General features: G+C 40.6%; 1 protein-coding gene across 1 annotated transcript in view; it reads right to left on the reverse strand.

The window, feature by feature from the left end:
* LOC124605746 (molybdenum cofactor biosynthesis protein 1-like) overlaps positions 1-22,750 on the reverse strand; it is a 41,961-nt gene extending 19,211 nt beyond the window's left edge. The window contains exons 1-3 of the mRNA XM_047137625.1: positions 22,541-22,750; positions 13,372-13,517; positions 3,157-3,242 (exon numbers count right to left, since the gene is read on the reverse strand). Coding sequence (XP_046993581.1) covers positions 3,157-3,242; positions 13,372-13,517; positions 22,541-22,750 — 442 coding nt within the window. The remainder of the gene's footprint in view (positions 1-3,156; positions 3,243-13,371; positions 13,518-22,540) is intronic.
* Between the last annotated feature and the right edge of the window lie 3,224 nt (positions 22,751-25,974).

Raw genomic sequence — 25,974 nt, forward strand, 5'->3', positions numbered from 1 at the left:
GCTTCATTAGAGTTTATTTTTTGGTAACGAAGTCACAAACGTCTTTTTTTTTTTTTGTTTTTTTGCTTGAGAAACTATTGCTGCAACAATACATCTCCAACGTTGAAATCAAACTATTTCAAGATAAATCGTCTCCGCCTGTTGGCTGATGTACTCCAGGGCAGTTTGGATCACTTCGTAACAGAATGTGTGAGGAATATTTTTCTCTGATTCATCATCAGAAACATAGTCTTCTGACACTTTATGATCGGTCACAATTTGGACGATTTCATCCTCAGTCACATGAAAAAATGCCATTTTCTATCCACTCTTCAATGTCTTCGAAGTGTGTGTCTTTACAACCAGCTTCTCCAGTAAATTCACCAAAATTATGTCAGCTTGAGTTTCGGTGTTGCCTCCTCCTTCCCACCACTTAGGTTGCCTTACGATCTAAGAGTTTTTTCCAAGACCTAACAAGAGGAACTGGAGGAATTAGATTCCAAGCTTCAGCAATCAATGAATGACACTTAAAACATCGATTTTTTTAAGAGCTTCCACAAAATCATCTGCAGCATCAATCACACCTATTAATTTTTCCAGCATCTTGCGTCTGTAATGTTTTTCCATCGCCTCAAGAATACCTTGGTCCATCGGTTGACATAGAGATGTGACATTTTGTGGGAGAAATACAACTTTGATATCCCCATCTTGCAGATCACCTGGGTGAGAAGGAGCATTGTCCACAAGAAGTAGCACTTTTCAAGGAAGTCCTTTTCCTTCCATGTAATTTACTACAGTTGGAACAAACTCTGCCTGGAACCACTCTCTGAAGATGGCACTGTTCATACATGCCTTAAGACTGACTCATGTACCTCAGTGGCAAACTGGTTGGTTGGTGTCTAAATGCTCTTGGTGTTTTGGATTTGCCAATTAAAGTAAGACACAGTTTATGATTGCCAGTGGCATTACTGCAAGCAAGGACAGTAAATCTTTCTTGGATTTTTTTGTATCCTGAAGCCATTTCTTCTTCTTTAGAGGCAAGGGTTTTCATTGGCAGCATTTTGTAATTCAACCGAGTTTCATCACATTTGTAAAGTTGATTGCCAGTATAACCTCCTTTGTCAATGATTGTGTGCAGTTTCTTCTTAAAATCAGTGTAGCAGCTTCATCCCCATATAATGATTTGGCACTGATGGCAATTTCATGAATGCCATGCTGCTTCTTGAAACGATCCTGCTGGCCATTACTTCCGAGCAATTCTTGCTTCTTTCCTTCAATCAGCTCATCAGCTCATTTTGACAAAGTAGAGGACCTGAAACTGACACACCTTTGGCTCTTATTTATTCGTGCCACAAAAATAATGCCTCTTCTAACTGAGGATGTGCACCTTTTCTCATTGCTTTTCAAGATTTCACTGCGCTGCCCAATGCTTGGATGGAACAAAATTTTTAAATTCCTGATCAATTTGTCTTCCGATCAGTAATTGTACTCCTACTCTGCAGCAACTTTTGTGGGTGGCTCACCAGCATCAATTCTCTGCAAAGTGTGAAGCTCTTTTTCCAACAAGATCACATTCATTTTATGTTTCGTGCCTGTAGTCACGTTCAGTGTTCTTTCTACAGACACTCGACTGAGTCCTTTATGGTTTTTGGCCCCTTTTATCTCTGGACACTTTAAGGCACATAGTGGGAGCACGAAACCTCAAATCAGAAACACACAGATGCACAACTTGACAACACTCGAGATGCACTAGACAAACTTTTGACTTTTGAAACCAGGCTGTGGCAGCCATCAAATGAAAGCATTCGATACATCTATGCCATTTCCTCTGTTCTACCCAAGCCCACGTGGCAACACAACAGGGTGTTGTACATTCACTGTTACACACTCAGCTTTGATGTACCGACAACAAGTGGAAAGTGTTAGGCGGCGCACTCTAATTGTCGGTTTTGACAGGGCTACGTTCCGCTGCATAGAACAATACTGTATGTACTGTACTACCAAGGAGTTCCAATAGATGGCAGTGGCATGAAACCATGCAATACGAATAAGAAACACACTAGAGCTTCAACCAACACACGCACGAATTGACGATACTTGGACTTTTGACACGCACCAGTGCACTGATTAGCAGTAGATTGCCAAAAAACACCAGCAAATGCTTGGCTCCAGGTGCACGCAAACTGAAACTTGTCAAGTGTCAATCTAGCTAGCCAAAAGTGTAGCTGCACGAGAGTTTACTGTACTTGTTCTCAGATGGCAGTCACAGATGTGAACAGGTTACAATGTACTCAGTACACTACACAGTGATGCTCCCTTGTAGTGGTCTCATGTAGTCAACTGGAACATTGATGATGAGTATGCCCTTACTTTCCAACATCAGGCCACTGTCAGATCCAAATACTCCAAAAATACAGATGTTGCAAGGTTTAACCAGGCGACCAAATGGACATCCACAATGAGGTTTCTTTCAAACTCTCATCAGATAATGCTGTCTCACACCAATATGCAGCACCTTCATATCCTCCAGAGTGATGATTCATCTGACGCTATTCGCATCCCTTATATACCACATGATGCTTGCTAAACAGCAATAAAAACAAAGAACACTAATGAATAATGAAGGAAAAGACAGACTGTTACTTACCATAAAGAAGATACCTTAGGCTGCAGATGGGCAGAATTAAAAGACACTTACATAAAGCTTTCAGCCACAGCCTTCACCAGTAAGTAGTAATCTGCCTTTTCCAATATTGTTGATATTCCTACTGGAGTTTCCATTGTTTCAAGGACACTGATGCTTTTCTGTGAGTGTTTCCTTTATGATGTTTTCTGCATTTTAGCTTTTTTTTTTAAAAAGAAAAAAAAAGAAAGAAAGAAAGAAAAAAAAAGATTTGTTGCTGGAAAACTTCTGAAGTCCAATAAAGGAGTTACAACAGCCATATATGGTTATCTGGTGGACCTTGCAGAACCAAATTCTAGGGCTGAAATATCTTGTTGACCAATGGGCATTAATCAGAATGAATACTAAATAAAAATTAAATCCAAGTTTACACAAAAAACACAGGTTCTATCACTGTTGTTTTTCATTCTATTTTGCTCTTATGTTTGCTATGACTTGTTAAACAGAAATTTTCTTTCTATCTATAGAGTTACATTTGCTGTAATGTATCTTACCTCGATGTTGTTTCTTCCTTCTTCTCACTGCTGCCCCAATCATGGCAAGCAAGTCATCCTCACTGCATTTGCTTCGTATTGCATCTCTGAAACAACTGTTAAAACACCCGTTAAACAGTATCAGGCAATTACCACACAGTGAAATGTTGGTACACTAAAAAGGAAGAAAAACTTTGCAGAAATCTTCAACAGTAATCTTGTAGTCTGCAGTATGCAACAGCAGGATAACAAACCCACTGGACAAGAATGGGAAAGTCATGATAGAAGTTACTTTTATTTTTATAAATAAACAGGTATCTTACACAAATGCTCAAGAGTGTACATAGGATCTTGGGCTGAAGAGGTGGAGCAGAAACTGACATTAGTTTTGTTGAAGAGGGAGTACTGGAACACAGCACAATTTCTTGCAAAATGAAGCCAAATTTATTGATAAACTCTTAATTAATTGCCAAGCTCACTAATGTGATCATTTTACGACAGGTACTTACTGCTTGGAGTATATGTGACTTTTCAGGCTTGCCTGATAGATCTGTTGCAAAAACACTTTGGGTTCCCCACCAGATAACATTATGCAAGTCCCTCCCTCAATATTTAAGTGACACAACGTTTTGGCATCTACAGGTGGTGGTGATTTCCACCATCACTGCTGCAAGATGCAACTGGCAATTTCCACATGACAGCTTTGAAATTTATCATGTGGATGACTATGACCATCATATTTAGAATTCAGAGGATTTCATAGAATACCTGAAGATGCTTAAACTAGAACTTTCAGATCTTTTAGTTAGCTCAAATGTTATATCATTACTTACAAAAGTGCCCCTGCAGCCTTCATTAGAGGTTATTAACAGCAAGTTTGAGAAAGAAATTGTGGTGCTGTTTAAACATGTGCATACCTCATCCTATTTCTTATGTAACACCAACTACTTTAATCAAGTGGACAGTGTTCCCATGGGAGATCCTCTATTTCCCTTAGTAAATATCCAACATTCCTCCTTCTGGCAGAATGCTGAAGAGACATTTGTGGTGTGGCCCACATAATACAGACACTACCTATGTCCCTGCAGCATTTGCACTCGCTCCATCTGAATATTCAGTTCACTGTGGAAGTACAAAAAGATAGCAGCTTACCATTCCTGGATGTCACAGTTAGAAGAAAAGCTGACAGAACACTGGGGCTTAGTCTCTACTGCAAACTGATACACGCAGAGTTATATTTGCGGTCCAAAAGTTGCCATCACCCTGCACAATGTGGTAGTGTCTTACACTCCCTGGCACATAGAGCACACGTGATCTCAGATACCAACAGTCTGCCTGGTGAACTGTAAAACCTAATAACAGTGTTGCAGCAGAACGTTTATTCTTGTAAACAGATTTGCAATGTGTTCTGAGCAAAGCAAGTTCAGTGTAGGGATGTAAATGAAGATACTTAGACAAGCACTGCAAATGGCTTTCTTACCATATTTCAGTGGTATGTTTTCAAAAATAGAAAGAATCGCTAGGAGAAACAGAATCAAGTGTGTTTTTCGTCTACCAGCGAAACTAAGGAAGTGTTTGTGTTAAGTTAAAGACAATCTTGACCCTAGAAAACATAGATGATACATAAGATCTGATGCCATTATGGGAAATCTTATATAGGGCAGACACCTCACATTGTGCAAGAACACTGTGTTCAACAGCACTGACAAAAATGCCACCCAGTAAATTAGTGGTAGCAGAGCACTGCCTGAATACAGGGCACCACACGTTTCCCAAGAGGCCATACGGTGGGCAATCTTACCAACAGGAATATGGAATTTTGACTAAGCACTGCCCAGAATCCAGCACTGACTGCCATGAAATTAAAACAGTAGAAACCAGATCCTCCGATGTATGACCTGATGCAGCACCTTGCAGAGAGTTAATTCAGCTTTTAACCACACGAGTGTCCAGAAGTGCAGTCATTGCCCACAACACATAAGCAGAAGGCTACTATGAATGGCATTTCCATCCAACTGGGAGTGCCTGTCCACACATTCATACTCCTGCTTCTAGCCTGACAAATTTCAATTCTGCTGTGCGAATATCTCCAGTCACATCTTGCAGCAGTGATGACAGGACCCACCACTACCTGAAGATGATGAACAGTTGTGTTGGTGAAATATTGCGAGGCTTGCACAAAGTTATTCAGTGGCCAATCTGAGAAGATTTGTATACATTATTTTTCTGTGACACAGGTATTGTGCAGCAAAATGTGATAACTTTCTGCATTTGCCTTTTTGTAAATTTCAAAATACCCCAAAAATTGGTGAGAAACACTGAACATATGACGTAACCAGATGACATACCCCACAGCATGTGCAGCAGTCGGGGTTGAGTGTAAAGGAATGATTGAGCAGTGCAATACTTTCATTTGAGAAAACAGAGCAAATTTCAAAACATTTTGTAAATATGATCTGTTGTAAATGTAGATGTTACAAAATTACTGTCCCTGCTGTAATCAAGCAAAAGCAGTTCTGATTTTGTGTTTTTTGCTTCTGTCACTTCTCTTTTTGTTTACAGACATTAGTTAGTAAAGAAAACAAAGGTCATTTAATGGCGATGATGCTATTCTGAAGTTTACACTCATCTACTTGTTATGCAATATGGTAGGTTTTCATTGTACTGTACTTTGCAAGAAATCAAGGAAACTGCAAGACCGGTAAATAAAATAACAAACTTCAATATAAATACATAATTGTTTAACACAATGAAAAAATACTGCCTGCCAGATGCAAGACGCAAATCCTGAACGCCATCACTAAAGTCGCACACATGTATCCGTAGCCACAACGATATGAATACTTGACTTGGGTTGGGATGATCAAGTGTGACAGACCAAGAGGCTCAACCACTGCAAGCATGGCAAGGTACATCATCTGGTGACATTTGTCGTTCGCTTTTGACACATTTCCCAACATTTGTATCGTATCCAACATTTGTGATCCCATGTGTCTTGTATTAAATTACTTGTCTCAGGGTCATCTACAGTGCTTTGGAGGTTTTTAAATGTTAATACGCATCACCCTGTGTGTGTGTGTGTGTGTGTGTGTGTGTGTGTGTGTGTGTGTGTGTGTGTGTTTGTGAGTATGTGTGTGTATGTGTGTGTTTATATATATGAAACAAATACTAACAAAGAGATAGAGGGCCTGGTGAGTACTTACCTCAGCTCAGTACAGCCGATAGATACACAAAACAGAACAGAAAATTGACGTATCCTAGCTTTCGGAACCTTGTTCCTTCATCAGGGAGGAGAGAGGGGAAAAAAGGGGAAGAAGGGAAAGTGGATTCAGTTATTCACAACCCAGGTTATGAAGCAACAGGGGAAAGGTAAACAGGGAGGGTAGCAAAGATGGAGGCATGGATGTCAGAGGGAAGCCAAAGATATTCTACTGTAATTACTGTGCCAGCTTCAAACCAAGGAGGATGAATACAGAAGTAAAGAGGTACACAGTATAAAGATAAACACAACTACGTAGGATAAAAAGATGCGTGAATGGCTAAGGAGGAAAGGGAAAGAGGAGAAGACTAAAGAGTAAATGGGAGTGAGGTTGGTTAACCTAGGTTCAGTCCAGGGGGATGGCGGGATGAAAGGATGTGTTGGAGTGCAAGTTCCCATCTCCGCAGTTCCGAGGTACTGGTGTTGGGTGGGAGAAGCCAAATGGCACATATGGTGTAGCAGGTTCCTAGGTCCCTAGAATTATGCTGGAGGGCATGCTCCGCTACTGGGTATTGGACATCTCCTAGGTGGACAGTTCGTCTGTGCCCATTCATGCGCTCAGCCAGTTTAGTTGTCGTCATACCAATGTAAAAGGCTGTGCAGTGCAGGCATGTCAGCTGATAAATGACGTGCTGTCTCACATGTGGCCCTGCCTTGAGTTGTGTATGTTATACCAGTAGCGGGGCTGGAGTAGTTGGTTGTGGGGGGATGCATGGGGCAGGTTTTGCATCGGGGTCGGTTACAGGGGTAGGAACCGCTGGGTAGAGAAGGTGGTCTGGGAATATTGTAGGGTTTGACAAGGATGTTACGGAGGTTAGGGGGTCGGCAAAAGGCAACTCTGGGTGGTGTGGGGAGAATATTGTCAAGGGATGATCTCACTTCAGGGCTTGACTTGAGAAATTCATATCCGTGGCGGAGTAATTAGTTGATGTATTCGAGGCCAGGATAATATTGGGTGACAAGGGGGATGCTTCTGTGTGGTCTGGGGGTAGTAACATTGTTGTTGGGTGGGGAGGAATGTATTGTTTGGGAGATCTGTTTGTGGACAAGGTCTGCAGGATAGTTGTGGGAGAGGATAGCACTGATATATAATATAATACAGGGAAACATTCCAAATGGGAAAAATACATCTAAAAACAAAGATGATGTAACTTACCAAACGAAAGCGTTGGTATGTTGATAGACACACAAACAAACACACACACAAAATTCAAGCTTTCGCAACCCACAGTTGCTTCATCAGGAAAGAGGGAAGGAGAGGGAAAGACGAAAGGATGTGGGTATTAAGGGAGAGGGTAAGGAGTCATTCCAGCCCTGGGAGTGGAAAGACTTACCTTAGGGGGGAAAAAGGACAGGTATACACTCGCACACACACACACACACACACACACACACATATATATCCATCCGCACATATACAGACACAAGCAGGGTATATGTGTGGATGGATATGTGTGTGTGTGTGTGTGTGTGTGTGTGTGTGTGTGTGTGTGTGTGCGAGTGTGTGTGTGTGTGTGTGTGTGTGTGTGTGTGTGTGTGTGTGGCATACTGGTCTGAACTATGCAGCCTTCAAATGGAAGTTTTTTGATCACTCCTTATTTTGCACCCTGCCACCTTGGCAATATGTACCGCAAATCATCAGACAGACGACCTTCCTGCATGCTTCGAGCATCCCCTGGTGCTGTTCCGAACCAATGCTAATCTTTGTAACTGTGACGAGCAGTGTGCAGATTGCATATTTGTATCCCACAAAGAGGTGACAGTTCCCAGTGGCATGAATGGTTACTGTTTATTGACTGTCACTGAGTTGGTGAGTCATTTGCTACATTGTGGCCCACCTGTTCGCTGCTAAAGCCATGCTAGTCAGTGGTAACCCCTGTCAATGATATCCTGTTGCCCATAGCAGTTCACTCTGCTGATTGTGGTAGTATTTTCCTTGAATAAATCTGCTCACAGTACACCTTTGACACTGTGGTACAAGAAAGCCCAATGACTACACACCCTTATAGAATAAGTGTCTCGAGCCATGGTTACCCACGATATGGCAGTGATAAAATCACCCTGTGATCAACTGTCACACTGCAGCTGTAAGCTGCACCTCCTTTTTCAGAATACTCAGGTTTATTAATTTGAAGTAAATCAGATCTTTTGCAGGAAGATTTAACAAAAAGAGCACATCCACGAAAGGATGAAACCATGTCTAATTAACTGGAACACAAAATTAATAATTAGTGGTGACAAAGATCCTCTGCAATAAAAAATAATGTCCACTTACTTCATGTATTAGTCTTCAAGTGACAGAATATATGTAACTGTGTCCTTCTTATTTACACTGATTAAACAATGGAAATTCCAGGTAGGAATATCAACAGTGCAGGGAAAGATAGATCACTATTTACCATAAAGAAAACAAAGTTGCACACAGGCACAACACACAAGCAAGCACTCCACGCGCGCACGCACGCACACACACACAGAGAAAAAAAAACTGCCAAGTCCAGCAGCTAGGGGCAAGCTACTGGAGTTGTCAGTCATATGTGTGTGACATGTGCTTGCCTGTGTGTATGAATGTGTGTGTTTCTCTGTATCTCTTTTGCTGATGAAGGCTGTGACCGAAAGCTTTGTGTAAGTGCCTTTTTAATTGTGCCTGTCTACAATGTAACATGTCTCCTTTACAGTAAGCTGCAATCTATGTTTTCCTATATTTTTCATTTACACAGATGTAATTAACAAATCAGAGTCTATTTATTCCAGAGAAGTGACAGTTTGTTCATGACAGTTCAGCACAAATCTGATTTTTTATATACAGCAAGGCTACCTATAAATTATTCTGTGTGCCAGTGTTCATGCTGACTATAGGGATTCACACGGATCATGTGTAATTTGACATCTGGTCCTGTAAACTTACTTCTGCTCAACGTGAAAAATTCTCCAATCCACATTTTATAATTAACCTTAACATATCAAATAATGCACCCTTCGATATAACTGCTTATTGTCCACTTCCCATCACTCTATTCCCAATGTCAACCCAGTTGACCTCTTCTTCTAATCCAAAAACCATGGTTGACTCAATGTTTGCTATTGCAAGCTATTGCTATTGCAGCACAAAAGTGCCAGAGGCACCAGTAATGATATATAATTAAAAATACTAGAAAGTAAGGCTCAATGGTCCGTACATGCTAAGACAAACACTACAAGTGTCTAAGACACCGCGCTCTCACACAACAAGTACAAGGTCTGAATACATTCCATTTACGATACACTAAACTGTTTCATTCACGGTGCAATATACATACTCTCTCCCCAATAAACAGAATAGTTATAACTCAATTGTTCACAAGTGTATATTATGACTCTTGCCACAGCTATGCAGTCAGTATGCCACAGGGGTGCCATAGAAAGGGATCAGGTTCAATTCCTTGTAGAGCCGGGAAATTCTGCTCGGTGGACGGACTGGAATAGGGTACACTCTGCTTGTAGTTCCAGCTGAGGAGCTACTCAAGTGAGAAGCAGTGTCTTCAACTTCTGGAAGTTGATAACAGCCTGGAGAGTTGTATACTGACCCCTTAACTCTCCATAGATACGAGGGTCGGTCAAAAAGTAATGCCTCCCATTTTTTTTCTACTGAAAGAAATTAAGTTAAGTGAAAAATTTGAATTTGGCGCCATTCCTCAAACCTTCTTCTGCAATCCACTGCAGTAGTAACTTTCTGTGTCAACAGGTGGCAGCACAGCAGAAGTTTGTAAGATGGCCGACATCGATGTTCGTTTGAGACAGCGTTGTGTGATTGAATTCTTGAATGCAGAAGGTGAAACGCCCATACGCATTCATGAAAGACTGAAGAAGGTGTATGGTGTTGTGACAGTGGATGTCAGCACTGTTAGACGATGGGTTCATCGTTGTAAGGAAGCTGAAGGGCAAACACCGTTGACTGACGAAAAGCGGAGCGGCAGGCCGGTGAGTGCAGTGACTCCACACAACATTCAGCAAGTTGATGACATCATTCGTGGTGACCGTCGGGTGACTGCAGATGAAGTGTGTCGCATTATTTCTCTTAGTAAAGGCAGTGTGATCACGATTATTAAACAATTGGGGTACTCAAAAGTTTGTGCACGGTGGGTTCCAAGAATGTTAACCGATCAGAATAAAGAGGCAAGGAAAACAATAGCCTCCCAACACTTGCAGCGCTTCCGTTTGGAGGGAGATGAGTTTCTGAAAAAAATTGTGACCGGGGACGAAACATGGGTGCATTTTTTTGAGCCCGAATCAAAGAGGCAGTCAATGGAGTGGCGTCACACAAGCTCGCCGAGGAAGAAAAAATTCACAACTGTGCGATCGGCAGGGAAAGTTATGGCAACAGTTTTCTGGGATACAGAGGGTGTGATTCTGGTTGATTTTTTGGAGCAGGGATGCACAATAAATTCTGTTCAATACGTCACAACCCTCAACAAACTTAAAGCACGTCTTCAGCGAGTTCGCCCAACAAAATCAATGGCAGATGTTCTTCTTTTGCATGACAATGCAAGACCACACACCAGTCGTCACACCTCTGACGAGATTGTCAAAATTGGATGGGAAGTTTTGCCTCATCCCCCATACAGCCCTGACCTGGCACCATCAGACTTCCATCTGTTCGGGCCACTAAAAGAAGCTCATCGTGGGATTCATTTTGAAGATGAGGAGGCCGTCAAAACATCCGTGCGTCAATGGCTTAGGAAGCAGAGCTGTGATTTTTACTGTGCTGGGATACATGCCCTTGTTCAAAGATGGACCAAAACTGTAGAGATGGGCGGAGATTACATTGAAAAATGACAAAATGATCCTCAATGTTGTGGTTTTCAACCTATGTAATTGCATTTAAATTTCCTGACAATTAAACGTAGAAAAAAAAATAGGAGGCATTACTTTTTGACTGACCCTCGTATATAGTAGAGGACATCTCTCGAAGGGCATTGCGTGGTCTTCTGGGCCCAATGCAGAGTTCCTTTATCAATGTATATTGTATATCACCACTTGTACACACTCATCAGCACAGTACCATATTGTCTCTTCGCGTGGCAAATTTTTATTCCCTTGTTTCCAGATCAATATTTTTCCACTTCCTCTTCTTCTTCTTCTTCTTCTTCTTCTTCTTCTTCTTTTTTTTTTTTTTTTTTTTTACTTGTACCACACATATTCCACACGGTTTATGCTCACTCGTTCAATGATACTTCCTATCCTCCTCTAGTGTCTGAGTTGTCCCTGCTTTCCTGCGTGTTTGTTGGTTTAAACACCCTTGTTTCAAAAGAGAGTGACAGCTTCGATACAGTCTTGTCAACATTTTGTATTTTTATTTAGCAATTATTGTTTGAGCCTTATAGGCGAATGTCACAAGATATTGTCACCCACTGCGTTCACTAGATTGGAATGGGGTTCATGGTAACTTATCAATTCATTTTTTAAGTTGCTGTTATCTTTTTCATCCTATCTTGGACTAGCTTTTCCATACTCCCACTCTATTTTACATAGTCAAACAGTTATCTGCCCTTGCAAACTTGCTCCTTTACTACCAAGTTAACTAATACTGGGCAGCCTAACAGAAGTTCCAATACCCAGTCTTTCACCACAATTCACCTACACACACTTTTCACTCACTGATTTTCTTTTTTCAATGTCATAAATATTTTGCTTTCACAGACTGCTGTGCTATGAACATAAAATTGTAGGAACATCTGCCTCACAGGTCATTTTTTTTTTTTTTATTAAAGAATATGTTCCTTGCTTATTCCTATTTGCTTCTGATACATTTCCATTCTCACTTTTATTTTGTTTTGATCCATTTCTTTTTTCTTTGATAGACAAGTCAAACAACAATGGCAATATGTTGCAGCCCCTTGTGTTTCACCCTACTTACTACGAACTTACTTTTCTTAGCTTCCAATTTTATTAGTCATTTGGTTTTTAAGATACTTAAATTAATTGTTTGTCCCTGTATTTTTATATCTTATTTTACCTTCGGTTGATAAAGGATTTCTGGTATGCTCACAAAGAGAGAGCTGATTCTTCCCACCCCTCACCCCCCTTACCTTGTCCTGAAGCAAACTTATCGCCAAGTATCTTGCAGTTTTTTTCCTATTATTAATCTCTTAGTCTAGTCATCAATTTAAAAGTGTCAGTTGTTGGTCCCATTGTCTAATAATTTGTACATTTATACACATGAAGTTCCAATTTTTATTTGGAACATATAGACTCTGATAATCATGAATCACAGTTCAAATGGCTCTGGGCACTATAGGACTTAACATCTGAGCCAAGGCAGGATTCAAACCTGCGACCGTAGCAGTCGCGCAGTTCTGGACTGAAGCGCCTAGAACCGCTCGGCAACAGTGGCTGACGAATCATAGTTACCATCACATGGACAGAAATATTGTGTTAACTTTATTACAACATAGGGACATAACTAAAAATGTCTTTACATAATTTCCAGTTCTGATTACTTTCCTTTAATTTAATCTCACAAATAGGTTAGTGTAACATGATGTTGACAGAGGCAAATTATATATACTCACAAATTATTTAGCTAGAGGTATCTGGTTTGTATGTCTGGGAGGGAGGAGGGTGCAAGCTGAAAACTTCAAGAAAAGATTACTCATTTCATACCTGCTGGATTTAACTGCAGTTTATCTCTTCCATATACCAACCACATACCTAATGTGCATGGCAAACAGTTTGAAAGTATTATTCTATACTCAGCATTTGGAACTATCAGTTCCTTAATGAGAGAGGAAAGAGGGATAAGTTTCTGAAGGTCTCAAAGGTCACTCGGACTCCATGACTAATGTGAGGACAAGAGGAACAAATGTGTCTATAAGAAGTTTTGGAATTTCACCTCCTGGAGGTAAAATACTGATCAGTCTGTCAGTCTTCTAGTAATTTTATGGTTTCCTCACATGAATTTTCACTTGGACACGATTATTCTATGTTTCATCACTCACCTGAGAGATATCTCTGAATTCCCAAAGAGACACACCTTCAAATTGCCATCAGCTGTTATCCGTAAACAGTTGCACGTGCCACAGAAGTGTTCACTCATTGAGGTAATAAATCCCACATGTCCCTTGAAGCCCGGCACATGGTATGCCTGCAAAAAGAAATTGTAAGAAAATAGCTACTGCTGTTGTGAAAATACTATAAATGTGTTGCTCACCAAGTGGAGGAAGGAGAAAATGTGCATTAAGGGGAGTTTGAACGCCATATCCTGACAATGTTAAATTTAGTGACTTAACTTCCCCGTATTTCAGGAACAACTGTAGCCATTGACAAGAAACTTTTACAGGACATTAAACTATATGTTCTGAGTCTTACAATAATTGCATTTCAGCCACTGCTTTTGGAAATACAATTTTTTAATTACACAGTTAAAATTTTGTGTACTTTTTTGTATGTTATTCTAAATAATTTTATTTATACATAACATTATGTTCTTCTTTTAGTTCAGAAGGCTCAGGATACATACTGAAAATTTGAATTCGCTATTCGAATTAGTTACTGAGATTTGGGGAAAAATGCAAGACAAAATGTAAATTTTCAGGAAGAGTTTTTAAAGTTTTAATAGACTGTAACTCAATATATGCTTAACATTTTATTTTTAGTCACTCAGAAGCACTCTGCACCATACTGTATATCATCCTCTTGATCTTTTTTAAGTTTTTTCTTGTTTTCTTCTTTCTGGACTCTGTAGTGGCCAACTGTGCTGCATACTCTGCTATATCAGTGCAAACCTTGTCCATCCATTCAAATTCTCTGATGCAGTTTGCTCCAGAATTAATTCCCATATGTTGTAGCACTTTCACGCTACCAATGTTGCCATCAGTAAAAGCAATAACAGCATGACTGACCCCCACTTTAGTGTCTTCATTACAAGAAAAACATTTTTTGGTCTACATCTACATCTACATCCATACTCCTCAAGCCACCTGATGGTGTAGGGTACCTTGAGTACCTCTATTGGTTCTCCCTTCTATTCCAGTCTCGTATTGTTCGTGGAAAGAAGCATTGTCGGTATGCCTATGTGCGGGCTCTAATCTCTCTCATTTTATCCTCATGGTCTCTTTGCGAGATATACGTAGGAGGGAGCAATATACTGCTTGACTCCTCGGTGAAAGTATGTTCTTGAAGCTTCAACAAAAGCCCGTACCGAGCTACTGAGCGTCCCCCCTGCAGAGTCTTCCACTGGAGTTTATCTAACACCTCTGTAACTCTTTCCTGATTACTAAATGATCCTATAACGAAGCATGCTGCTCTCTGTTGGATCTTCTCTATCTCTTCTATCAATCCTATCTGGTACGGATCCCACACTGCTGAGCAGTATTCAAACAGTGGGCGAACAAGTGTACTGTAACCTAATTCCTTTATTTTCGGATTGCATTTCCTTAGGATTCTTCCAATGAATCTCAGTCTGGCATCTGATTTACCCACGATCAACTTTATATGATCATTCCATTTTAAATCACTCCTAATGCATACTCCCAGATAATTTATGGAATTAACTGCTTCCAATTGCTGACCTGCTATATTGTAGCTAAATGATATGGGATCTTTCTTTCTGTGTATTCGCAGCACATTACACCTGTCTACATTGAGATTCAATTGCCATTCCCTAAACCATGCATCAATTCGCTGCAGATCATCCTGCATTTCAGTACCATTTTCCATTGTTGCAACCTCTCGATATACCACAGCATCATCCGCAAAAAGCCTCAGTGAACTTCCGATGTCATTCACAAGGTCATTTATGTATATTGTGAATAGCAACGGTCCTACGACACTCCCCTGCAGCACACCTGAAATCACTCTTACTTCGGAAGACTTCTCTCCATTGAGAATGACATGCTACGTTCTGTTATCTAGCAACTCTTCAATCCAATCACATAATTGGTCTGATAGTCCATATGCTCTTATTTTGTTCATTAAACGATTGCGGAGAACTGTATCGAACGCCTTGTGGAAGTCAAGAAACACAGCGTCTACCTGGGAACCCGTGTCCATGGCCCTCTGATTCTCGTGGACGAATAGCGCGAGCTGGGTTTCACACGATCGTCTTTTTCGAAACCCATGCTGATTCCTACAGAGTAGATTTCTAGTTTACAGAAAAGTCATAATATTCAAACATAATACATGTTCTAAAATTCTACAACTGATCGATGTTAGAGATATAGGTCTACAGTTCTGCACATCTGTTCGACGTCCCTTCTTGAAAACGGGGATGACCTGTGCCCTTTTCCAATTCTTTGGAACGCTACACTCTTGTAGAGACCTATGGCACATTACTGCAAGAAGGGGGGCAAGTTCCTTCACATACTCTGTGTAAAACTGAACTGGTATCCCATCAGGTCCAGCGGCCTTTCCTCTTTTGAGTGATTTTAATTGTTTCTCTATCCCTCTATTTCAATATCTACCATTTTGTCATCTGTGCGACAATCTAGAGAAGGAACTACAGTGCAGTCTTCCTCTGTGAAACAGCTTTGGAAAAAGACATTTAGTATTTCGGCTTTAGTCCACCATCCTCTGTTTCAGTACCTTTTTGGTCACAGAGTGTCTGGACATTTTGTTTTGATCCACCTACCGCTTTGACATAAGAGCAAAATTTCTTAGGATTTTCTGCCAAGTCAGTACATAGAACTTTACTTTCGAATTCATTTAACGCCTCTCGCATGGCCCTCCTCACATTACATTTCGCTTCGCGTAATTTTTGTTTGTCTGCAAGGTGTTGGCTATGTTTATGTTTGCTGTGAAGTTCCCTTTGCTTCCTCAGCAGTTTTCTAACTCGGTTGTTGTACCACGCTGGCTCTTCTCCATCTCTTATGATCTTGATTGGCACATACTCATCTAACGCATATTGTACGATGGTTCTGAACTTTGTCCACTGATCCTCAACACTATCTGTACTTAAAACAAAACTTTTGTGTTGAGCCATCAGGTACTCTGAAATCAGATTTTTGTCACTTTTGCTAACCAGAAAGATTTTCGTACCTTTTTTAATATTTCTATTTATGGCTGAAATCATCGATGCAGTAACCGCTTTATGATCACTGATTCCCTGTTCTGCGTTAACCGTTTCAAATAGTTCGGGTCTGTTTGTCACTAATATGTTATCGCCATGAGTCAGTTCTCTGTTTAACTGCTCAAGGTAGTTTTCAGATAAAGCTCTTAAAAAATTTCACTGGATTCTTTGTCCCTGCCACCCATTATGAAAGTTTGAGTCTCCCAGTCGATATCGGACAAATTAAAATCTCCACCCAGAACTATAACATGTTGGGCAAATCTAATCGAAATATTTTCCAAATTATCCTTCAGGTGCTCAGCTACAACAGCTGCTGAGCCAGGGGGCCTATAGAGACATCCAATTACTATGTCTGAGCCTGGTTTAACCGTGACCTTCACCTAAATTATTTCACATTTCGGATCTCCGTCAATTTCCTTCGATACTATTGCACTTCTTATCACTTTAAACATGCCTCCCCCTTCACTTTCCAGCCTGTCTCTGCGGTATACATTCCAATCTGAGTTTAGAATTTATTATTGTTTACATCGGGTTTCAGCCAACTTTCTGTCCCTAGTACTATGTGGGCATTGTGACCGTTTATTAATGAGAGCAGTTCTGGGACCTTTCTATAGACGCTCCTGCAGTTTACTATTAGCACATTAATATTGTTATTCCCTGTTGCATTTTGTCTACTCCTACCTTGCCGCATCTCAGGAGGTGTCTTGTCGGGCCTAGGGAGGGAATTCTCTAACCTAAAAAACCCACATGTGTACTCCACACATACTCCGCTACACTTGTAGCCACTTCCTGCATGTAGTGCACTCGTGACCTATTCAGGGGGACCCTACATTTCTCCACCCGATAGCGGATGTCGAGAAATTTGCACCCCAGATCTCCGCAGAATCGTCTGAGCCCCTGGTTTAAGCCTTCCACTCGGCTCCAAACCAGAGGACCACTATCGGTTCTCGGAACGATGAGACCCCCGGCAAGCAGACAGAGTGAACACTGTCCTTCTTCCCCGACCTTTCCGCTATTTCCCTAAGGTGCTCCATCACCCGCCTAACGTTGGAGCTCCCAATAACTAATAAACCCCTCCCCCCATGTGCCTGCTCAGACCTTGCTGAAGGAGTGGCCACATGTCCACTCACAGGCAGAACGGGCGATGCCACACAGCCAGCCTCCACACTGACCCTCCGCCTCGTGCGCCGCGAATGCTGCTGAACCCGCCACTCCCCTTGGGAAGAGGGTGGCCCAACCGCGCCCGGTACCCGCAAAGATGTGTCGACAGAAGGGTCAGTGGGTGAAGCATGTATCACCTGGGGTGTACCATGCAAAGCACCAGACTCCCCACTGCCGCTACACTCCAAGGCAGCAGCCTGAAGACGGGTAACCGTGGCCATCAACACGTTCAGCTGTTCGCGAACAGTGGCCAGCTCCACCTGTGTCCATACACAGCAGTCACACATCCTATCCATCCTAAGAAATCAATTTACTGTAGAGAGTTAATCAACTTATAACTAGACTGCTAATTCACTAAAGGTGGCTGATAGTTGACTAAACTGTGGTTACTAGACACTTCCTGTAGAAAACAATGAAAATAGCCCTACCTGTCTCTGGACTGTATTGAAAACAAACACTAGCACTACTGGCACTATGGCTTACTAAACGGACTCTCTCTGACTGTATTCAAAACAAACACAAAATCTATGGAACACTATTACTAGCACTCGACAATAAAAAGCTTCCTAAAAGCAAAAACACCTGGAAGAAGAAGTGACAAGTAAGAAAAATAGAGTTAATACTTAAATTAGCGTAGCTCGCTGCACAGCAGACACGACGCAGACGGCAGTTACGACAACACTGACACTATAAGATTATTGAACGACTCATTGGGATTTTGAGTCTGACAATGCAGACACTTCTTCAATAATTCCAGATTGCCAGGTCTCTGTAAACAGGTTTTATGATATCCACAACTGCTGCTGGGATAGAATGTTTATGGCTGTATGACCTGTTTGAGTACTGGGCATTGCGGTAATTGCACCATGAACCAGATCCAGGAGGGCAAAGATGGTGTACTGGTTTATCATCAGCTGACAGTCTGTGGAAGAAGGTAGCCCATACTGCCTGCTTCAATTTCAACAAATCCTCAGTATTATTTCTAATGGCAATCTCATAATACTGTTGTAGTTGATCAATCATTTTGTCTGTCAGCCTGCTTCTTATGGTCTTACCACCTGAAAGTTTCTTGTCTCTCAAACTTTGTTTCAACTTCCTCAATCTGGTACCCATCCTCTTCTGGACATGACCAACACATTCCAGTTCTGTGATAAGCTTCTCACCATAAGGCTGAGTGGCTACTACAATGTTATATGCATTTGAGTCTGCATAACCTAAGAACTTAGTGTAACACACTCGCCTTTAGTTTACAGATCGATTATAAATTTCAACAGCTGCACAGGCCTCCGTACGACTAGTTGTCCTTCATAATTTCTGTCACAGATATGCCCTTCTTCATGCCCTGATTTATACTTATAACAATGTTTGGTTAAAATCTGGAAATCTATTAGCTTTCCAGTATCCACACTGGTCACTGTAGCAACAGAATTCTTAGAAATGCAGCTGCGCTTCTACCAAGTGCCCCAAAAGCTACGGATATGTCAATCATACCATCGTTTATTTCAGCAGCTTCATTTGCAGCACACTTAATTGACTCACATGCAGCAGATTTCACAGCAGCTCCAATAAATCCTGCATACTTGTCCATTTTACAAAGTGGGCGTGGCATATACATCATGACACACATTGTTTCTGCTGCAGTGTAACCTTTGCCAATAGCTCTCAATCCATAAAACCACCTAACATTTATTTCAAAATAATTATCTTTACACTTATCAGAATTCCAAAATGAATGAGTATATTTACAACAGGCAGAATTAATGATACGTTTCCTGGCTAGTCCATTTGATACCTCAATGTCTTCATGTAAACTAACTGGCCCTCCACATACATACAGCACGCACATTCACATAACACCCCTGTTAGGTTGTGTAAATGTATCAGAATATAACCTAACCTACCGTTTACATGAGTTTTGTTTTGAGATAACTGTGTTATCACTATGTTTCATTTTAATCTTCGAAGCACTAATGGGTGTTTCGCTAGATACTCATGAGTTTGCCAGTATTTTGTTGTCTGTAACTTCACACACCACATGCTGAACGCAAAGTTTCTCTTTATACAAAAATTTATTACCATGAAACCCACATTTCTTAAAAACACTTCATTTTGGAGTCATACTTTTTGAGAGATTTACCAGTCTATTCGTCACTTTTCCTCGGAAGAACGTTAGCACTTCGATATACAAAGCATGTTTATACTATGAAAAGATACGATACTATTTTTGACAGTGCTACCAATAGAAACACATAATTTAACATTTGTAACACAGTAATCCACAGCTTTCTACAGGGTGGTCCATTGATAGTGACCGGGCCAAATATCTCACGAAATAAGCATCAAATGAAAAAACTACAAAGAATGAAATTCGTCTAGCTTGAAGGGAGAAACCAGATGGCGCTATGGTTGGCCTGCTAGATGGCACTGCCATAGGTCAAACTCATATCAACTGCATTTTTTAAAAATAGGAACCCCCATTTTTTATTACATACTCATGTAGTACGTAAAGAAATATGAATGTTTTAGCTGGACCACTTTTTTCGCTTTGTGATAGATGGGGCTGTAATAGTCAAAAATGGTTCAAATGGCTCTGAGCACTATGGGACTTAACTTCTGAGGTCATCAGTCCCCTAGAACTTAGAACTACTTAAACCTAACTAACCTAAGGACATCACACACATCCATGCCCGAGGCAGGATTCGAACCTGCGAACGTAGCGGTCGCACGTTTCCAGACTGTAGCGCCTAGCACCGCTCGGCAACTCCGGCCAGCTGCTGTAATAGTCACAAACATATAAGTATGTGGTATCACATAACATTCCGCCAGTGCGGACGGTATTTGCTTCATGATACATTACCCGTTTTAAAATGGACCGTTTACCAATTGCGGAAAAGGTCGATATCATGTTGATGTATGGCTATTGTGATCAAAATGCCCAAGGGGCGTGTGCCCCTTGTATGCTGCTTGTATGTATGCTGCTCGGTATCCTGGACGACATCATCGAAGTGTCCGAACCATTCGCCGGATAGTTACATTATTTAAGGAAACAGGAAGTGTCCAGCCACATGTGGAACACCAACCACAACCTGCAACAAATGATGATGCCCTAGTAGATGTCTTAGCTGCTGGGGCAGCTAATCCTCACATCAGTAGCAGACAAATTGGCGAGAATTGGGAATCTCAAAAACGTCGGTGTTGAGAATGCTACATCAACATCGATTGCACCCGTACCATATTTCTATGCACTATGAATTGCATGATGATGACTTTGAACGTCATGTACAGTTCTGCCACAGGGCACAAGAGAAATTACGGGATGATGAAAGATTTTTTGCATGCGTTCTATTTAGCGATGAAGCATCATTCACCAACAGCGGTAACCTAAACCGCCATAATATGCACTATTGGGCAACGGAAAATCTACGATGGCAGCGACAAGTGGAACAGCAGCGACCTTGGCAGGTTAATGTATGGTGTGGCATTAAGAGAGGAAGGATAATTGGCCCCCATTTTATCGATGGCAATCTAAATGGTGCAATGTATGCTGATTTTCTGCGTAATGTTCTACCAATGTTACTACAAGATGTTTCACTGCATGACAGAATGGCGATGTACTTCCAACATGATGGATGTCCGGCACATAGTTTGCGTGCGGTTGAAGCAGTATTGAATAGCATATTTCATGAAAGGTGGATTGGTCGTCAAAGCACCATACCATGGCCCGCACGTTCACTGGATCTGACATCCCCGGATTTCTTTCTGTGGGGAAAGTTGAAGGATATTTGATATCGTGATCCACCGACAATGCCTGACAACATGCGTCAGTGCATTGTCAATGCATGTGCGAACATTACGGAAGGCGAGCTACTCACTGTTGAGAGGAATGTCATTACACGTATTGCCAAAGGCATTGAGGTTGACAGAAATCATTTTGAGCATTTATTGCATTAATGTGGTATTCACAGGTAATCACGCCATAACAGCATGCGTTCTCAGAAATGATAAGTTCACAAAGGTACATGTATCACATTGGAACAACCGAAATAAAATGTTCAAATGTACCTACATTCTGTATTTTAATTTAAAAAACCTACCTGTTACCAACTGTTCGTCTAAAATTATGAAACATATGTTTGTGACTATTACAGCGACATCTATCACAAAGCGAAGAAAGTGGTCCAACTAAAACATTCATATTTCTTTACGTATTACACGAATATGTAATAAAAAATGGGGTTCCTATTTAAAAAAAACACAGATGATATCAGTTTGAGCTATGGCAGCGCCTTATAGCAGGCCAACCATTGCGCCAGCTGGTTTCCCCCTTCGAGCTAGACAAATTTCTTTCTTTGTAGTTTTTTCGTTTGACACTTATTTCGTGAGATATTTGGCCCGGTCACAATCAATGGACTACCCTCTATATAAGAAATTACCGATTTTATTAGGTCTTGACGTAATGCATGTAAAAATTTTAACATTTTCAACTGGTGTAGATTATATTTTAGAAAATAAAATAAAATACTTCCCACACAAGTTTATAAGTAATATACATATCATTTTAGTTGGAGAATTGCAAATTTTATAATCAGATAAAAACCCAAAAAAGTGAAAAAGAATGTTTTCCCCTTTTAACTCCCCTTAAAGTTATGGAAATGTGCAAGCTTTTGGAGTCAGTGGCTTCTTCTTCTGGCAGAAACAATGAAGGGGAAGGAAAAGGGAAGAAATAAAAGGATTGTCAAGGTTTAGGAAATGGGGAGAGTTGCAAAGAAGCTGCAGAGAAACCCAGGCCAGGACAGACTTACTGAATGGGATGAGAAATATGTAACTAAACCAGTCCATCTCTCATACCACCAGCAGATGTGAAGTATTCTTGTGATCGGTAGTAAGTCATAAACATTAAATTATTTTCAATGTATGTTCATATGTAATACTGCACGTACCTTTGAGGTATCATTGGGCCCATTGGGAAGAGGATCAAAATCAGGCCACTGCTTTCTAATTATTTGGAGCATTTCACTAAAGGAGACCATCTTCCCATCATTCCATTTGTTGCCGCTGAAAGGCATGTACTCGATAAATCTTACATCAACATTTTTCTCTTTTGTTAACTCCACAAAACTGCACACTTCATCTTCATTAAAACCTCGCATTACAACACAAATTATCTGTGGAAGAAAGACACCATTAAAAACTTGGTATCAGATAAAGCATGGTTTAAACAGAGTTTGAAAGACTTTTTGATAGGCAACTCATCCTACTCTATACATGAATATCTTAACAGTGGCTGTTAGGCCAGCTTAAATAAGAATGTCTGTTAGATTTCAGTTCTGAGAGCACTTTGTCATAACAGTCAAGATTATGTACTTTTTGTTTGATAAATTTATGAATAGTGCATAACAATGTTTCGGTCTGACAGCGTATCAATTCTGAAAATATTAGCTGTTACAGTTTGTATTGTATTCACCTAGTTTGACAATCTCCTGACAAATGATCAGGGTATTCAAATGTTTTATATTTTTTATGTTATACTTTCTGGCATGTTACTCACCCATGAGAATCATCTCATGTTTTGGGTCTTGGAACAAAAGCTGAATCTAATCTAATCTAACCTACAAAATAATGGTTCTACAAGTCTGTTGTTATATTTGTATACCTCACTGATTCTGTTAAATTAATCTTTTTCTCTCTTTTTAGAGAATGTGGGAATTTATCTTAGCATGCCAAACTGTTAACCTTCTTAACAATTTAAGAAAATTAAACTACATACATCTCCAATCCTTTTTCCCACTCCAAAGCACACATCTTTTGCTGAAGGTATTATTTTAACTATTACATTAAATTATGAAGCTTTCTTGAAACTGTGCTGCCATTTGTGAAACAAAGTTAAAAGTGTTCTCAAGATAAAAGGTCTTCACAAAAGGAGCATTTAGTATCTGTGCAGGTAGTAACACTGACAGCTTTCATATAAACAAGCCCATATGGTAGAACATCCTGCTTTACACATACACGCAATGGCAGAAAAAAGGAAAAGAGCACACCTTTCATTCAAGCATTGAATATATAAACTGATGAGACAAAACACTATGACATCCTGTTTGATAATGTGTTTGTCCACTGTTGGAACACAATACAGCAGTGATTTTGTGTGGGACAAGTTCAATAAATTTCAGGTATGTTCCCAACATTATGTGAGGTATGTTCCCAGCATTATGCAGCACCGCATGTCTAAGCACAGGTCATGTAATTCCCATAAATTGGAGATCAGTGGTTTCTGGGTGCAGAACTGGTATCTGATATCATCGCAGATGTATTCCATCAGATTCAGAAGGGGTGAATTTGATTCTGGCCTCGTGACACTGAAAGTCATATTGTTGAAACATGTCACCTTCATTAGGGACAGAGTGCGGACAGTGCACAATAATGTTCACACAGAACAAAGCTGTTATGGAGCCTTCAGTTACTACCACAGGACCCATAGAAGACCAGGTGAATGTCCTCCATAGCATAATATTGCTCCCACTGGCCTAAGTCTGTAGCAAAGTGCACCTTTCAAGCACCAATTCACTCTGTTGACAGTGTATGTGCACAAAACCGTCAAGCAGGTGTAATGCGAAACACGAATGATTCAACCAGATGACACATTTCTATTGATTCACTGCCCAATCTCAATGATCCTGAGCCACAGAAATTGTAATTCAACAGTGTTGTCAACATGGGAACATACAGGGGTTGTCTACAGCAGAGCCCTATGTTTAACAATGTGCAATGATTGGTGTGCTCTGAAATACTCGTGCTTCCACCAGCACTGTGTCATCAGACCTGCCACAGAAATTAGCTTCCTCAACCAAATGTCATCTTTTTCAAAGGAACCATCCCAGCATTTGCCTTAAATCAATTAGGGAAATCAAGGGAAACCCAAATTTTGGTGGCCCGATGGGTCTCGGGTCCTTTGTTCTCTCGAAGGCAAGTCCACTGTCTGACCACTGTGGTGGCATGACCTAGTCTTAATTAAGCCAGAAAATCCTGGGAAATGCTGACATACTTATTGATTTAAGATATAACAATTTAAAACAATCCTTTCATGAATTTCACTACAATTTTCTGCTCTTTTGAAAAAAAATTTCTTTTGACTGTTTTGATGTTGTTTAGTATGTTTAAATAACGATGGCAGTCTCTATAAAAGGGTAGTTTGACTTTTAAGTTTAGTTATACTGTTTTAAACTACATCCTTCATCTATTTGTCCACCCAGAAGTGCTATAGGATATAACTTGAAGACTATGGTGAGATGGTGGGGGACAGTCATGTGTTGAGAAGGAGGTGCTGCCAGAAACGAAGTGTGTGAGGTGACGTTATTGACACTGCATACAGGGAGAATAAAAATACTCTATTCCATATTCATTTACAATCTACGTCTGGCCCCCATATGGTTTTACTTTTCTCCAATAAGAAAAAAAGAAATTGCCAGTAACTGTCTTTATAAGGTCTTAAAAGGAAACAAACAATAGAAAATCTAGGCTGGAATAATGACCATATTATAAAAAAGATACATTGCTATTCACTGTATACAGGAAATGTTAGGTCACAGACAAGCACAACAAAAAGACTACTAAACAAGTAAGCTTTCGATCAGAAAGTCTTCTTCCAAAGTGGACAAAACACACACACACACACACACACACACACACACACACCCATGACCGTTGTTTCTCCCATTATGCGCAGTTGCTCCCAGTCTGGCCCTAGCAGCCAGAGACAGTGGTCATGTATGTGTGATCTGCATTTGCGCGTGTGTGTGTGTGTGTGTGTGTGTGTGTGTGTGGGAATGGGGGGGGGTTTGCACCAAAAGCTTACGTGTTTAATAGGTGGTGTTTCCCCCCCCCCCCCCCCCCCCCCCTCCCACGCCGTGCCAGCAACACAACATCTACACTATACAGTGAGTGCCAATCTATCCTTTTCATAATACTGTCGTTACCACCTTGCCAAGAGGCATATTGTGGAGTAATCCGAAGGGCTCTACTAATCTGTACAAGAGGAAGGAGAGCACAATCTCAATGTAAGTTTTTAGAAAACTGGTATGTGCGTTACTTCTCCAAACCTTTCAGAAAAGACACGGTATGCTCTTCATTCAGCAAGATGCGTAATAAACAATATTAGCAATACTGCATCAAACTTGTTCACTTTCATCTTTGGATTAAACATTCGATTTCAGAGAGTACAGAATTTGGCAGAATCAAATTTTGGGGATATGTGGAACTGGGACAATGGCATATTTTTTACCCATTCAACAAACTAAGCACTGCTGATTGCTACTTTTATTGTGTCTGCTGCTGCAATGCATATATGAAACTGTAAGTGCAGCATCTATGATGGAAT

Source organism: Schistocerca americana, chromosome 3 (genome assembly GCF_021461395.2).
Source record: "Schistocerca americana isolate TAMUIC-IGC-003095 chromosome 3, iqSchAmer2.1, whole genome shotgun sequence".
Classification (NCBI taxonomy): domain Eukaryota; kingdom Metazoa; phylum Arthropoda; class Insecta; order Orthoptera; family Acrididae; genus Schistocerca; species Schistocerca americana.